Source organism: Mercenaria mercenaria, chromosome 10 (genome assembly GCF_021730395.1).
Source record: "Mercenaria mercenaria strain notata chromosome 10, MADL_Memer_1, whole genome shotgun sequence".
Classification (NCBI taxonomy): Eukaryota; Metazoa; Mollusca; class Bivalvia; order Venerida; family Veneridae; genus Mercenaria; species Mercenaria mercenaria.
The window spans coordinates 21,370,697-21,389,087 of record NC_069370.1 but is presented as its reverse complement, the minus strand read 5'-3'; the positions used below and the strand labels follow the sequence as shown (position 1 = coordinate 21,389,087).

The window sequence follows — 18,391 nt, the reverse complement described above, 5'->3', positions numbered from 1 at the left end:
GATTTTTTTTACAAACAAAACAACAAGTTTTACAATATGTCTGGCCAATGAAATGCAAAGATTTAAAACCAATGCAGAAATTTGTTGGGTACTTTTATCTGGGGAACACATTTTCTAAAACAGAAGTTTTAGTGTTTCAGTCAGCGAGGCGCAGAAAGGGAATCAAAATAGTAAAAATAATAATAAACAAATTTAAATGAAAATGATATATAAATTTTAATGATAAACTATGCGATAAAACAGTTATAATATGTAGTGCTCGTGTGTTACCAGGATATATCAGAGCTAGGGGTACATCTCGTTATTTTTCTCTTCACATATCTGTCTCGGCCTACCGGCCTCGACGATATGTGCAGAGAAAAATACCCTCGATGTACCCCTAGCTCTGATATATCCTGGTAACACACTCTCACACATACTATAACTATTACATAAAATTCTTCCAATATTACTTTCTAAAAGCTATAGCAAGTATAATTTAAAGAAATTTTGCTTTTAAAGCACAACTTAAAATCAATAATTGAAACTCATCTTCAACATTTTCATAAAAACGAGTCTCCCACTTATTGTAGCCTCCTTCAAAATGCTAAGTAAGCTTTTCCTTTCACTGAACAGACAAAAAAAACCTTAATTTTTAGCAGAATTATTTTTTTTCAATTTATTTAAAAAACGACATTGTTATTTGTTTTGTTTCTGTCACACCTTGAGACTTCTATTCCGACAGGTTTTTGTCAATAATTCTTTTCAATCGCGTTTTAAAATGTCATATCTTATTCTTTAGAATTTGTCTCCGACTGGGAGGTACGACTATGCCATCGCGAGTTAGGTAAATAATCTTGTATGAATGGTGGCAAACACTGGGTCTAACCCATTGAATAGTTCAATCTAACCTAGACAAATGAAACATTAGATGGTTCAGATCTGTGGTAAAATAGATAATTTCTTAAAACATATCTGAATCATTCTTGAATGGAGGTAGTTCACTTGATACAGTCACACCTATCTGTCAGGGTCACCAAATACACAGTAATAAAAGAATAAAACTGATTCAATTAATACTGCCAACTAATAATCATTTATATTGAAATTGGACCTAGAAGAACAAATAAACCTTTTAAATTTATTAAACATAATGCCCAAAGCGTCTTCCTTAAAAGATCACCTATGGTTTGGTGACATTATTATTTTTGAATCAGGAAAAATATTCATTAAAAATCTTTTCTCTTTTTCACATTTGTCTTGAAAGAGACAACGAAAATTATGGTTGGCTTCCTTGAACATATTCCATGGCTTTAGAGGTCTGGAAATTTCAAAACCTATTCTACAAGTTTGATTTTACAGCGATCTGACTCAAAAAGGGCAATATTTTAGCAGTTCATAAACCTACTTCTAAAATATATGCTAGAACAGTCAAACCAGAAGAAAAGGGAGTCAAAGTCTGGCCTTTATTGTAGGCTGTCTGTATCCGCAGGTTAAACAAATGCTACAAATCTTTGAAATGTTTAATCGGAAATGAATTGTTGGTCTTTAAAGCCGGACAATCTCTATTCACAGGTGGTATTCATGCACAAGTTAGACAGAAAATTTCTTTCTTTGTAAGCCCCCACATTTTTATCTAAGTCATAGCTTCTTCTCCATAAAAAATGTAAATCTTGCATGTTTTCGAATTTACATACAACAATCAGACAGGTTCATAAAGGACACATTTCAAATAAATTTTACTTTTAAAATAGATCTCTCTATGTAAAATTATAAATCAAAATCTGAAGTCATTCCCGTTTTTTGAGGACATTTTCTTTGCAATGTAAAATCAACAAAACGATAATAACGTGCAATTATGTCTCAGGTTCAACCAATGTAATAATAATATATTATAGAGGTGGAAAAATATTTAATTTATAAAAAATAATTATAAATCTTAGTGAACAAAAGACTGAAGCAGAATGTCGCCACAGTAGAATATATTTCTCGGCGGGTTTAATAAATGCATTTCAATTAAACATAAAACATGTCAGATATATATGCAAATGGTGTAATTATACTGCTCCGACATGAATGCCTTCTTGTGAAACCTACTAGTATTTAAACCTGACACAGTTTTTCAATCATTTTGCAGTATTTGCACACTACTGACAAAGCTGTATTAAGTAGCCAGTCTAGCGAGTGCCACAATTTGGCTTATTAAGGCAGGTGACTGTTTATGACAAGATGAAATTAGGACAAAAAAATATTTCGCTTTCTAGGAAACAAGAGCTGTCACTGGACAGAAATGCTCGTCTATTCAAAAGTCTTGTTGCTAAAAGTTAAAAAGAATGAATACTGAAGTCGAAAAAGGGAAATAATTTTGTGAAATGCAAAACAGCGATATAGGAACCTGAGCAATATATGTCAGATCATCACAGCGAACAAGTGTATGAAGTTTCAAGTCATTCCCACTACTGGCTACTGAAACACAATCTTGCATACAAAAAGTTAATGAAAAATTCTATAAATTTATAAGCAACGCAAACCCAAACAAGCCCTTACCAACATAAATGTAAGTTTTTTTAACACGAACCTGCTGAAAGATGTCCGTATGAGCCACTTGCTGCACTTGAGCTCCTGGAAGCTGAATGTGGGGCTCCAAGAAGTGGAGTGAGCTGTAGCGATCCCTCGGAGCTGCGCGTAAGGCTCTGTATGTCGAGGTAGTCGGATATGGGAGAGTGCGATAATGCTCGTTTACGACTCTTTGTAATAATACTATGCCTAGGACTAGTTTGACGGGAACCTGAAAATAAAAGAATGAAAATGTATTACAAGTCAAATATATTGCAGTCAAACCTGCTTAAGAGACCACCTGTATTAAGCAAAAACCTGTGTTATAAGACCATTAATTTTGCATCCCTTTATAGTGCATTTCATATAGATTGAACTTGTATTAAAAGACCACCTGTCTAATGAGACCACTTTTTGCTCTCCCTTTATGTGGTCTCTTAAAACAGGCATTGTATTATAATCATGATCTTTTGCTGCAAGAAAATCAGTCAAAATGCATGTTTGCAATTGTTTTAGGAAAATACTTTGACCAAAGGAAGAATAATATGTCCCTGCCCACCTTAGAATTGAATGATTTCTGTCAAAATGGTTTACAGGCAAACCTCAAATGAAAATATCACACTAAACACTGTGGAGAAGTTGTCACTATTTGCGCATGGTTTTTATGAACAGGTCAAGTAACTGCCAACTTTCCCACATGAGAGGTGGAGGACAAGTGTTTTCAAACACAATGTCTTTTATCAATCATCAATTAGAACACTGACCTCGACAATGGATCAAACTCACAACCCTGCATGCCGTAGATCTGCGCTCTTCCTACTGAGCTAAGCTGGCGTACTTGAGTGATGTTTTCAGCACATGTTTGACTTTATTACATGAGATTTAAACACATTCTATCCTCTACGATTATGCCAAAATGAACTTACTATTTTCAATGGATCCAGGGAGAGTTACACTGCCACTACCTGGGGTGGGTGGTACATCGGTGAACATACTGCGTGGGCCATATGGGCTGAACCCTGTTGGGTAGTCGCTTGGATATCCTGTACCACCACTACTGCCAAAAGGTACACCTGCAAAAGTAATGTTCTAATGACACTTTTGTTTAAATTGAATGATTTTACATTGTTTCATGCAAATGTCTTTTAAGCTTATTTAGATATGCGACCAGTACATTGGCCTTGAAAAGAAATTGGAGAAACCCAGTCAAATGCAGACCAATAGGTTAAAACTAAAACTGTGACCAGTCTCAAAATGCAAGCTTGCAATTGGTCATTTTTGGGTAAGTTTTGACAAACAACCAATCAGATGTGCAGGTCTGGAGACTGGTTCCTAAACTCAGTTTGTTATCCTCTGCACAAATTTTAAATATTTGCTATGACAAAAAATGTAACATAACTAATGTCAGGAGGAACAGATCTCAGAAAGAAAATTTATTTTTTTGCCAGTAATAATAAAACATTTACAAAATTTACCTATGTTACATAATAGCTTTTCATTAGCATAATTTTGTCGTAATAAAAAATCTTAGAAAGGTACGAAAAGCTTTTACTCTCTGCATAGCTTACCAGTGGGCCATGGATAGGCCATGCCATGCGTTTGGGAAGCTAATGCAACGTAATCCTGTATTCCCCTACCTGGGAGTGAACCAGGGCTATATCGCCTTCCAGATACCGGACTTAAGTAGTTCTGACGTAGTTGTTCCCAGTGTATTCTTGAGGCAAGAGCAGTCACAGACTCGCTGGGCGCCATCGGGCTCCGTAGTCCGTACAGGGATGAGACATCAGTATGTGATGGACTAGCGGGTAATCTGAAAAATAAATTTTTAAGCTATATAAGGGATCGAGCCTCTCAAAAAACAATTAAATATAGCCAAGATCTATCCTAATTTGGTTTTAAAAATGCGGAAATTCTATTAGATAAGTCCATTAACATCAATCTTTTGAATTAGATTTTATATTATGTAAATGTCATAATTAAATTTTGTGAACTAATTCATATTATGGCACACTAAAAACAGGCAAAACAATCTGAAAAATGTCCAAAAAGATCTCTTTCATGAATATATAGAATTTGTACTTTCAATATTCCTTTGATCTGAAACAATTGGGAATGAAATTCATTGACAAATCCGGTGAAACTTGAAATTGCTCATTACTGCTATAATAAACCTATAACATGAACTCAATACCATTCTCGTAGAATTTTCATGAATGGGACTGCTAATTCTTCTCGACCTGCCTTTTTTACTTGACAACATGAATGAGGCTGGCTTTAAAAGGACCTACAAATGTCAAGCTTAAAAGGTTTTGCAGTAAAACAATCGGCTGATGCTCATTTAATGCTGGCACTTCGAAGCTAAATTTGAATCCTGATTGTTTTCATTGCCACTGAAAGTCTCTCCGTCACATGATCATTTCGATCAAAGACAGAAGCTCTGTTGAATATTCGGCAAAAACAACACGCAGATGCACTGCACATTTTGATTAGCAAAAATCAGTCAAGCTGGAATGCACATGCAATTTCGTAACAAATCAACTGGATGAATTTAATTCAGCTGAGTACGTATCAGTAAGAAAATAGAGTGCAGCCATTAACCTTAGGCAAAACAATGTAATAAAACATTATGCTTTCCCTTGCAAATTCGAAATCCTACAAAAAAATTTGTAAAGATTCATCATTACCAAAAATTCATTTAGACTATTATATATGGAAATAGTTTCCTTATTGGTCTAAAAAAAAAAAAGATTCCAGAAAGTTCTCAATATATATGTCCCCTTTTTCATCATATACAGAACAAACTTTATTTTATAGTCCAATGACAGTTGATATTTTGGCGGAATAAAATAGCAGAGAAAAATACAAGAATTGTGGGGAACTGAAATCATTTTTAAAATTGTAAATCTTTTAAATTCGAAACTGATTTGTTCGCAGTCATACTTCTCCAAGCATAGATCAAAACCATGAATATAAGATTGCGTCCACATGCAAATTTCTGAGATCACAATTACCATACTGAGTTCACAATGAATATAATTTTAAAAAGAATGTTGTCAACATTGTATGACACATATACCCCCTGAAAATGCTTGTTAGTATAATAAACAATGTTGACAACAGGGCTGTAACTCCTGAAAAAATATCTGGATATGAAAGTCCTAACAACATGCACATATCAACTCCATATGATTTTGTATCCCAAGTTTGGTTTCAAACTTAGACAGAAACTGTAATAGTTGAGTACACAACGTTCTGATGTAGTTGCAATATTTCATATTGGGATGTACATGTAGTTGTTGTATTTCTTAAGTGCAAAACCGGGCCGTATACTCCAAATATTATAATCATACATGAAAGTCTTGAAAATATGCGCATGTCCATGTTGATCATGTATACTATTAAAGTTACATCAGGTGGATAGGAGCTGTAGAAGGAGTTGAGTACAGAATGTGTGACAGACAGATGGACTGACAAGACAGTTTAAACACTGCTTTACACTGGGGTGGGGGTCATAACAAGAGCTGTCACAGGAGACAGCGCGCTGGACTATTTCGATGCTGGATAGTGAAACTGGGTACATCTGAGGAAACTAGAGCTGTCACTGGAGTGTTTAATGACTCCAATTGTGGATGAAGATATTGCACAATAGCCTGAGTCTATGTCAAAAATTTCACTTAAAGTAATAAGAGAGGTAAAGATAAAATGTATCAAAACACTATATAAGTATATCCTAAGCAAAAAGGGGCATAATTCATTAAATATTGGTGCCAGAGTTATGCACCTTGTGTCATATGGTGTGGGTGATGATGTTGAACAACTATTTTAAGTTTGAATCAAATCCATTCAGTAATAACAGAGACAGAGTGAAAGTGCATCAAAACTTTAACCTAAAATTCTAAGTAAAAAGGAGCAATAATTAATAAAAAATTGGTGCCAGAGTTATGCACCTTGCGTCATAAGATGTGGATGATGATGTTGAACAACTATTTTAAGTTTGAATCAAATCCATTCAGTAATAACAGAGACAGAGTGAAAGTGCATCAAAACTTTAACCTAAAATTCTAAGTAAAAAGGGGAAATAATTCATGAAAATTTGGTCCCAGAGTTATGCACCTTGTGTCATATGATAAGGGTAATGATGCTGAACAATTGTTTTAAGTTTGAATCAGATCCATTCAGTAATAACAGAGATAGACTGAAAGTGCATAAAACTTTAACCTGAAATTCTAAGTAAAGAGGGGAATAATTCATGAAAAATTGTGCCAGAGTTATGCATCTTTTGTCATATGATGTGGGTGATGATGTTGAACAACTATTTTAAGTTTGAATCAAATCCATTCAGTAATAACAGAGGTAGAGTGTAAGTGCACCAAAACTATAACCTGAAAGTCTAAGTAAAAAGGGGGAATAATTCATGAAAAAATGGTGCCAGAGTTATGCACCTTGTGTCATATGATGTGGGTGATGATGTTGAACAACTGGTCTAAGTTTGAATCAAATCCATTCAGTAAAAACAGAGATAGAGTGAAAGTGCATCAAAACTTTAACCTGAAAATCTAAGTGAAAAGGGGGGATAATTCATAAAATATTGGTGCCACAGTTACGGCCCTTCTGTCAGATGATGTGGATGATGATGATGAGGAATAAGTATTTCAAGTTTGAATCAAATTCATCAAGTAATTACAGAGATAAGTTGAAAAAAGAGAAAGTGTAAAAAAAACTTTAACCAAGGTGGGGACGCGGGAAGACGCTCACGCCGGGTCGAGTAGGATAGCTCTCCTTATACTTCGTATAGTCGAGCTAAAAATTATATTTACATATCAAAGATTATCTAAATGGTTACGTCTAAACTCCAAGATAAACTGAATCACAGTTCATGATTACATTCAAAATCCAATATTATCAGAATGAACCTATTATCCAAATCTTGTGTTAAAATCCAAGATTCACTGAACTGATTCACAATCCACCTTCTATAATTAAAATCCAAGATTATTAGAAAGAATTCTTAATCCAAATCTTTAGTTAAAATCCAAAATCCAAGATTATTGGACTGGATTTTTAATCTGAATCTTGGGTTAAAATCCAAAATCCAAGACTGACAACATATATATATTCAATATCCAACTTTCTCGAATATAATCCAAAATCCACAATTATCAGAATTGGGTCACAAACTGTTCTAAGGAAATCCATTTTTTTAAGAAAACTTCTCAACCTAGCAGACAAGATATTAAATCCACTTTGTTACTGTTTTGAATTCATGTTTTTAAGGAACGTATCTGACAATACATACCCTGGCATGGGATGGTGGAAGCCTGGAGGTGGTGGTGGCCAGTTGTAGCGTCCCTCTAGAGTTTGGGCGTTCAGTGGCAGTGGTGGGTTGATGGGGTATGGAACATGGTAGTATGGAAATCCTGGTATACCTGTAAAAGTTAAGGGAGGTTTTTGTTTTCACAAAGACAGACTGTACCTTACCAGCAATTATTGCTCTAAAATCATAAGCCGAGCTTGTAAATGTAAGAAGTTATGGTATTTAATTCTCCAAACTTATGTTATCAATAAATATGGTGAAGTGCACATGAACCGTCAGTGCCCCTGACCCATTGCCAATTTTATTCTAAATCACATCTTGCAGCAGGTGCATGGCCCTTGGGAAATATTTTTTTCCAATGCTTAGTATAGCCAATGATAATATGTAAGAAAGCAATTTTTGTATTTGAAAGGAAAAATATTTTTCTAACATAAATATAAAATAAACGAAGTAATATTTCTAAAGCTCAGACTTTTCCATGACGCAAAAATTCTGCCCTTCATATTGCACTGTTGCAACATTAAATAAAGAAGTTAATTGTGCCCTAAAGAAACCTACCATATGGGTTAGCACTGTATGGATTAGCCTGCTCTAACCCATTCCTTGGATCTATGAAGCTCGATGGCAGGTAGTATGGATGAGGGAGCGAGCGAGGGTCCACATGTGATGGAGGCGGAGCTGGAGTTGGCCCTACCCCACGATCTACAGTCTCCACAGAAGCGTCACGAGTCTTGCTTGAACTTGGTTCTTCCTCGCCCCGTGAACCACTTGATGGTTCCCGGCTTCTGTGGTGACTGGATGAGTGAGCCTGCTTGCTGGTTCCCTCCTCTGAAAAGATAAATAAAGTACCATTAAGACAGGTAAAATTACTGAAGAAATCAACAACATCTTACTGAGAGTAAAGCATGAACTTAACACACAAATTCCTAAAACTAAAATATCTGGGCAACTTTGTCAGCTAAATCCTTCATTTGAGGATACTCTGTGGGATGGGCAGCCAATGACCCTTTTTTCAACATACATTAACCCTTATTATGCTGAACGACTGATTCTGCCTTTGTGTAGTACAGTCTGATTATGATCTGCACTGTTTGCCATTCAATCAGTAACTTTTTGGTATGCACCCCTTTTAACAGTTAATGGTACTGTCCAAATTGAAAGATGGGACAAGTTCATTATAGAAATTTAGCAGGGTAAGGATTAAGAACACCAGTTGCTTGAGGCTGCAAAAGGCCAAGCAAAATATGCTTGAGTTAAGCAGATTCTAAAGAAAATATGAGCCGTGCCATGGGAAAACCAACATAGTGGCTTTGCAACCAGCATGGATCCAGACCAGCCTGCGCATCTGCGCAGTCTGGTCAGGATCCATGCTGTTCGCTAACAGTTTCTCTAATTCCAATAGGCTTTGAAAGCGAACAGTATGGATCCTGACCAGACTGCGCGGATGCGCAGGCTGGTCTGGATCCATGCTGGTCGTAAAGCCACTATGTTGGTTTTCCCATGGCACGGCTCATATATAGAAACCGGAAGAAGACAGTTACATGAACTGTTCTTTGCCTGAAGTTGTTGATGCTTCAGCGAGTGCTGTTTAACATTGATATAATTTATAAAGTGTACTTCACCATGCCCTTAAATTGATTTCAGCTTCATTTTTCCTTTGATATTTCCATCGAAATCATATGTATACTTCATTTCAAAGCAATATCGTCTGAGGCAATCTTAACATTTTTTCTTGGAATATTTATAGTATATAATTCCATCAAGGATTTTGTCAGAATTATGGCCCCTTTTAACTTACAAATCTGGGTAAAGATTTTCGTACCAGTTCATATTTTGTGCAATATTTATTTCAAAGTTTATGTCATCCATCAGAAAAGTCAAAGACAATATAGAGAACACTGATCAATATGTCTACATGGTTACAGCATCATATTATAAATATCTTTCGCAATTTAAAAGCAATATTGCTAGACTTTCTGTATTTTGAAATTATTGTCATATGATAAGTATTTTGCCAAACTGAGCTGTAAAAAAGTGCCATTTCATGAGATTGATTAACAAAAATGTTGTTCGAATTCACAAGCAAGATTAAAGTCATTTCTTGTGTATTTTAAATCAAGTAGTGAAATTATTATATCATAATTTATACTGGAAGAGAGCAATTTCACGTGTCTTTACAAAGTTTCATATATAGCAAAAAAGTTTGCATTTCATGTGTATTTTAAAATTTCCTACCAGGAAACTATGTCATTACATACAAATTTTCTAATTTATATGAATTTAGTAAAATAATGTCATTTGATGTTTTCAAATTTAAAATTTTATCTTTTTATATTGCCATTTCTGGTGTAGTTTCAAATTTGCTAGTAAAATATATTGTCATCTGTATTTATTTTCAAATTTCTTGTGTATCTTGTGTATTTTCAAATTTACAAAAATTACTGGTAAAATATTGTCACTTCTCATTATACATTTTCAAATTTAAAAGTAAAATATCTTAATTCCTTGTGGATTTTTAAACACTGCCATTTCTTGTGTATTTTCAAATAGCTTTTCCTCCAGTAAATACATCAATTGTAGGTTGTGTGTCACAACAAGTCAAGAATATTTTACACCATGTGCTTACCAAAAATTTTAAAGTGATAAAACCAAAAACTACCTCACTACAAAAATAACCAACATTCAAAAATATTTAAACCTAAGCGTCAGTTGAAAGTTTGTAAGCTATAAGCAAATCATTACAAAATTGTTCTCACCCGTCATTTTCTCCAGTTATTCAATCTATTCACCTTCATTCTATACATACTTTCCACTACCTTGACACAAGCCTAATCATATTTCGTATTAAATGGCTGGACAGCTTTTATCTACCTAGATCTCGAAAATGACTATAAAAGGTGGATGTCACTGAAGTTTATGTCCATATATCAACGCGTACGTTCCCCATTTCTGGTTCGCTTGCCACAGTGATACAAAACACTAAAATTGATGCTTTGCTATTCATACAAAGCAAAATTTGATCAGTGAATGTAACATGAATTGGGCGCTAAAGTATTTCCCATCACAAAACGTCTAAAATCTTACGCATTCAAATCGCAACCACTGACTCATCACACGCTGAATATAATATAAGAACATTTGTATTTTAACCACTGTGGTTTTAAAATTAATATCTGACTTTAAGAGCCGCGGTAATAGTCATTAAATGCAATTAAAGGAAAACTTTAATTCTAAATTACATATCTGTTACAAAACAGCTGTTTATGTAAACCATTAAATCTAATTAAGACAAAATACTAAACGTTTAACTATACGTTAAATACAATTTATACAGAAATGTTAAACTTTTAACAAATTAAGTGCGAAAACAACATATGAAATAAACATTTATGCTTTGACGAACAAATTATTCCATTTATTACAACACGCCAGTGATATGCAGAAAGTGCATTAACATCACACCATGGTGTGCATTAATTCTAACATTTGTTTATGCAGCAAGGTATGACATTAACATTTTTTAGCGAAATGTGCATTTTTCACCAGATGTAAGTTTACGGATGTTAAATAATACAGATGTAAATCATTTAATTATCTCTTAAACAAAGATATATCATAAAACAGCTGCCACAAAAATTAAAGACAAAATATTTACGCAAATGAATCCATAAATCAATATTTGACATTAAACGTCTCCTTCATAAGCCGATTTTCCAACTTAAAAAAAAAACTTCTGATGATGGTGACATCAGAATGTGAGCTCTTCTGGAGGACCATAAAGCACACTAATTGACCTCACACCGTTTAGCGCAGTTTCGACCAATACAGTTCCATTAATTTTGAAACAAAAACGTTAACACATTTTGATATAATCGTGTTATCAACATACCCCTCTTTAACATTTTGTGGCGAGGGCTCTCCGTAAACTGATAATTTCTTTTGTCATACTGACAATTTTTTTTTTTGAAATTTCACATTAATTATTATGCATTAGAATGTCAAACTGCAAAAGGTGAACTGTAATACTAGATGCATGTCTTCTCATTAAAAAACCATAAACAATATTTTGTGCACAAAAGCGTTTAGAAAAAGGCGGTCGGGGCTCAACAGTTCAATACTTTGCTCTTTACGATTGCGATTTATCTTATCCGATCACTCTTACGTTAACATCTTGCATCAATACAAGTAATCAAGTAATCTTAGATCGTCCTTTTAGTTTGAACTTCTTTAGAGTAATAGTTAAATTTACTTCGCCTTTTGTGGAAAAATTTTATCTTGTCTTTGGAATAATAAAAGTTGATTTTGTCTTTAGCATAAAAACAAACTTTGATTTTGGCATGCATGTTAATCTTGTCTTTAAAGTAAAAGTTTATATTTTCTTTGACATAAAAGTTGATTTTATCAATTTTTTTCCCCAAAAAGGTGCTAAAAATGGTAATAAAATGAAGAAGCTGGTCATGTATTATATTATCGTCAAGATCAAGTATTGAACCAGACCTATAAATAGATAGGTCAGACATAACATGACTGTGGTATGCAATAACTGAAAACACCCAGTGGTGAGCTAACCATAGTACTGATTATTACATTTCTGGCTTGCAACTCAAAACTTAAAATAACAGTCAACCTGGCTTAGAAATAAACTTGCAAAAAATCTCCGAAGTTTGGCTAAGTGTATATGGAAAAATAATCTATATGCCATGTAACTCAAACAACAAATCTCTTTGAAAGTTGATTGTCAGCATTTCTTTGTGCTGCAGGTAATCTTATACAAGAGGTATTTCAAAACATGTCTGCTTAACTCATCTACTGTAATTCTGTATTTTTCTCAATTATTTCTCTCTCTTCCTCAAAAAAAAAAACAACTTAACGATCTCTGTATTCACCTTGCCTTTACTTTTTACCCAGCGCATATTGTGTATTCAGTTTTTGTTGGTGAAATTTCTACGCCCATTCTTTCACTTGTTGATCCGATAATTGCTTATACATATGCACAAGCTACCCAAAATGAACCATTATACCTTCCTAACGACTTTCATCATGCAAACTTAAGTTTTGTGTTTCACCTTCAGTCAGGTGTCGTATTCGGAAGTTTCGCTGGGGATCACTGACTGTTTGACGGAGGGCCTGAACATTGATTTACTTTAAATGTCAGTTTAATGTCATTAAGTATTATCAATGCCTTTAATTATTTCCTCTTTAAAATTAGTCATTTTTTGTTAAGATTCCGTTAAAAGCTTTAGCCGATTGTTGTTTAAGTTAAGTAATTTTAGTAGACTTCATTCTCACTAAAAAATTTTAGTTTGCGACTCTCGTCTTAAACTTTACGACTACGCTATGCATCAACAGCTATTAAAATGACATGACATGGCGACAGAATAAAATAAATTCTTAGGTGTTCCTGCCCTTATGCTAATTTATTCTGTGTCGACGACATCACACATACAAACACGCATGCATACAAAGACACAGACATACATAGTTACATAATTTTCAAGTGTCATAACAAGTAGGAAGAAGCTTTAACACAATGTCCTTATATAAAATACTTTTGCAAAGAAAATATTGGAGGATCTTCAACAGTTACTATCAAAATACATTCTCATTTTATTAATGCTATTGAATATGGAAAAAGTAAATATTAACACATCTTTGTATGCTGTCTTATTAATCAAAGTTTACAGACAGTTCATTGTACTAAACATAAAGCCTCAACATGGCTGTAAACTTTCAGCAATCTGGCAGTGGATCAGTGGTGCAGTGGTTCATCGGGTTGACATATGAAGATCAGGTTACTAGCTTGTCCAACTAAAATTACATTCTTATGAACAAGCTGAGGAGAAAAAATTATAGACACAAAAATGGAAAGTATTAAAAAAATTTCAATAATATTTCTATTATTCATTTTCGCTGAACAAACAGTTCCTTTTTCTGTAAGTGATCCATAACTTCTCCACATGAAACAAATGGTGTGGAAAAATAAATGCGGCCATTGCACTCAATTTGTTTCGAACTGCTGCTAAGAACCTCAAACTTCTTACAAGAATCAAACTTACACAACCAAAATTGGCAATTCCTGAGCTCACCTAACTGAGCCAGTTAGATGGGATGATCAAATTTCATTGAAAAGAGTTTACCATGACATGACAATGTGTCCCTCTACATGGTATTAGTTATCACTTAAATTGTTAAACAGTAAAATTTAAAGCTTAACCCCAAATTCTTATTAACATTCAACTCCACCCTCCATCAAATTTCGTCAAATTTATGAGGGAGCAATAAAACCCCACTAAGGAGAATTCTAGAGCCGTAACCGTTGGAAACCATTTGTAATGCAGAATCTTTGTATAGTATGACAGGAAACTGTCTCTGTGGTTGATGATCTTTTGTACAGTAAACATTTTTCATCTTTGGTTTATACCTTTTATGGGATTTTAAACAGTAGCCAAAAGATTTACAAATTTCATTCAAAAGGCTTCCTTTTTGCTGAACAATAATGCACACTTGCATTACAGGTATAAAAACACTATTACAAACATCATGTCATGCTGCAATTGCTATCAGTCTTTGCTAGGCAAAACTGGATCAAATTTAGCAAATGAGGATCATGATATCAAAGGGAGATGACTGATTTAGAAAATGAGGATCATGAAAACAAAGGGAGATGACTGATTTAGCAAATGGGGACCATGATATCAAAGGGAAGTTACCCACTGGCTCAAAACTTGAAATAGAGAAAATAATATTTCACATAATAATGGGCGACTAAACATTTTTCAAATCTATTTCATTTATCAAATGTGGGTATTACTGCACAGAAATATATTAAATCATGCTTTATTATTAATAGACATTTATATAAAAATCTTTTATGTTGTACTATTGCAAGGGACCACTGGGATGCTCCTTAGTGAGTGTTACTTTTGACAATGAAATAAATATGTGGGACAAAAATGAAAAGCTTTGTGAATATTTTACCTTAGGTAATATAAATCTACTTTATTTAATGTACGAGAACCGCAAGCATTCATATAATATTTACGTGACATTCGTACCGACTTGCAATGAATAACTGACCTCGTAAATTACAAGCGAAAAAAAAAGAAACTTTTTACGTTGGCCTTATTTATAAAATGGATGACAGGTTTAGTGGAGTTAATGTTGGAGCCATCTAGCCTAGAACCTCAAACAGTTCATAATATATGTGACATTCCTACTGACTTGCGATGAATAATTGACCTAGTAAATTACATGTAAAACAAAGATACTTTGATACCACTACACAACACTGGATTTTTAAGGACATTTAATTGCATATAAAATGAATGAAAGACATTTTAAAAAATCAAGTAAAACACCTGAAAAAAATATTGTAACAATAGACATTCTTTGTAAAACAACACTGACAGAGCAGTATGTGTATTTCACTAAATTTAAAACTATTCAAAATCCATTTCCGGTAAAAGTACGTATTTATTTAGGAGTTGTAAACTGCAAATTATATTTAAATGTTGAGTTAACAATTATTTGAATTCAATATGAAAAAAAATGTGTTTTTTTTTTCTAATCAATTAATTTCTGAAATCTGCCATTCTGACAGGGTAAAGTCCAAACATAACCGAATGTTTGTGATTTTTTTTTACCTCAGTGAAAAATAACTGTTTTTTTTTTTTTTTATCATATTTCAGTCTTCCGCCGTGACAAGGCACCCTTCAAAGATATGCGGGAAGTGGTGCAATGGTCTGGTGATTAAGGTGTTGGCTGCTCTTCTAGCAACACTTGGGACATGATCATGTGTTATTGTTTTTCTCTCTTTGAAAAAAATAAACTCCAATAACAGTTCAACAAAAGCACACAATTGATATAGACTCGACAGTGCTTTTCGTAACCGGACGGCACCCCCAGTTACAGAACCCGAGTTGTAGTAGGGCAAAATTTATTTTCAGTTGTTTGAGTATTAAAATATTTACTAGATCATTATACATGTATTGGAAGATATCACATACAGTTATGTTTTGAGGTCAGCAATGTTTTTGTACTTTTAATAATGGAACGATCCGTTGTTTAGGTAATGTTATTCAGTACGATAGTGGTTCTTACTGAAATAAGGCAAAGTAAATCATGCTGATTTCTCTAATCGGTATACGAGTCTATAAACTGAACACTCCAACGTCAAAATCAAACTATAGCATTGGTTTACTACAATAAGAGCTGTTTTTGTTTGTTTCTGCTTTTTTTTCATGGAAATGGAACAATATTACAGTAACATAACACTTAAAAAATATCTAATAGCTCTCAGTATTACACATTTGCCAATTACCAGTTATAAATCTACATTAAAACATAAGCTGTTCATCGATAATTTCTTTCAAGTTTGTTGTTTCTGTTACTTTATTATCATAGCCTGTAAACTAGAACAATTAGTTCAAAGAAAAAAAAAATAAGATGCGATAATGTACATCTGTTACTAACTTGTCTACCAGAGCTGTTTATTCTTAACCAAACTGCAATAAAAACAGTAAATAAATGCATGATGCATCTTGTTCTAATAATCTGCTTTGAGGAGTTAAATTGACCCTTACCTCGTTCCCATTACCTCACTTAAGTAACGCTTTTGTTACATTCACATCATTACATTTAACCCAACAATGAATTTCACCATTTTCATTTGTAAACCTTTTGATACTGTCTAGAGTTCAAAATTTACAAACCTACACTGAAGACAACCTCTATAGAGTGACCATAACTATATAACCTTTCTTAAAAGGTCACCATTTTCATTTTCCATTTAAGAATAAAGAGTACAGATCTTAACCTTTTTTGAGAGACCACCTGTTAACTAAGAACTCTTTGATCATTTCCTATAATTATATGGCCTTTATCTGACTACACAGGAGTACAAAAAACAATCAAGATAAAATAGTTTAGGGCACTTGGGAGGCAACAAGATTCAAAATATTGAAAATTACATTATATTAAAATTCTATAAATATTAATATCAGTTCAGAAGGTGACAGATTGCTCTCAATCAATATAAAGATCAATATCATTAATCAATAGAGGCAGAAAGGATTTCTCTGTAGTTTATGAAATGAAAAACACACCTTACTGCTTAGTATTATTGGACCGTAAAATTATTTTGTTTCAAAACAATCTTATTTGGGGAAAAGTCTGTCTCACATGAGAATGAGCTGCTGTACCAACAAAGTCACCGTTGTTCCTTGATTAAATTATCTACAATTAATACCAACGATTAACTGCTTCAATTGCTGCATTGTATTTATTTTAATCAAATTCAGATATTATAAAGTTGAAACTCAGTGGTATTTTGAATTCCAGGGGATCAAGTGTTTTTACGTAACTTACAGATAACCAAAATCCAACTAAAAATGATATTTTGTATGTTTTCAGGACTGGACTTGAAAATGTCTTTGAGACAGCCAAAATTGAAAGAAAAGCGAGTTCGAGATAATATTATAGACTTCAGGTGAATTAGCAAAGTTTGTTTTATGTCACAACAACACAGTTCATTGAAGTACTGTGAAACATTTAAATTCGCTGGCATGAAATTTCGCGCAAACGTGAGGAAGGACTGTTTCGCACAGGCTTTAATTCGCCCATTTTCAATTATAGCAATGAAAAATATAATAAAAAAATAATAATAGTGCGGTCTTAAATTTGTGCATCGATCCTGGCGCGAAATTTTGTCCTACGCGAATAAAAATGATTTCACAGTATATGGTAACTTTCTAGCTTTTCATGATAAAGGCACCTCCATGTATGGGGGAAAACCCCATGGTATGCGAACATCCATGACAGGGAGAACCAGTATATGAAGAGAAACCCCCATTTGAGATGAAAACTTCTTCTCAGGGGTCAGAACTCCCAAGTATTTCAGGTGTTTGTTGGCACCTTCAGCCACAAACCTCTTTACATAGTCAAGCTGCAGTCAAACATCACATATGAAACACTTAGAAACACATTGTATAAACAAATAGCAGTGAGAGGCAATGGGCTTGGAAGTTTAAGTAGTCCAAGGCTGCGGCCCCTAAATTTTAGATTTATCACCAATGGCAAAAGCCACTACCAAGCAAGCCAACAAGGAGACCGCAACAAAAAAACTTTCAATTGGCAGGAAAAACACCACACATAAGACCTTTTAATGAATCTACAAATAACATTTTTAACCTCACCAAAAGCTGTGTTTTTAACAACATAATGTGCCGAAAGAAGTTCATAAATTTGCCAGTTATGACTCAAGGTGTAGCGTAAAGCAATTAAAAGTCTATATCAAAGCAAGCAGTAGCTTTAAAATTTTTGTCTTTCACATAATTTGAAATATGAAGATTTTGTTCACCTCCCCACCTTAAGATGAGCCACGGCATGAGAAAGCCAACATAGTGGCTTTGCGACCAGCATAAATCCAGACCAGCCTGCGCATCCGCACAGTCTGGTCAGGATCCATGCTCGTTGCAAAGCCACTATGTTGGTTTTCTCATGATACGACTCAATTATAATCTATGGAAGGCCCTGCTTGGAAAT

At 33.9% G+C, this 18,391-nt stretch overlaps 1 protein-coding gene across 5 annotated transcripts in view; it reads right to left on the bottom strand.

Annotated features, from left to right (window-relative positions):
* The window catches only part of LOC123559693 (zinc finger protein GLI3-like), a 127,250-nt gene that overhangs the window by 26,169 nt on the left and 82,690 nt on the right, over positions 1-18,391 (bottom strand). For 3 of the 5 annotated variants that reach the window (XM_045351713.2, XM_045351711.2, XM_045351712.2), the window contains exons 4-8: positions 8,408-8,677; positions 7,832-7,961; positions 4,104-4,345; positions 3,462-3,608; positions 2,558-2,767 (exon numbers count right to left, since the gene is read on the bottom strand). In XM_045351713.2, the coding sequence (XP_045207648.2) occupies positions 2,558-2,767; positions 3,462-3,608; positions 4,104-4,345; positions 7,832-7,961; positions 8,408-8,677 (999 nt within the window). Of the gene's footprint in view, positions 1-2,557; positions 2,768-3,461; positions 3,609-4,103; positions 4,346-7,831; positions 7,962-8,407; positions 8,678-10,605; positions 10,893-18,391 lie in introns of those variants that run through there. The other 2 variants (XM_045351716.2, XM_045351715.2) reach the window with 2 other exon arrangements.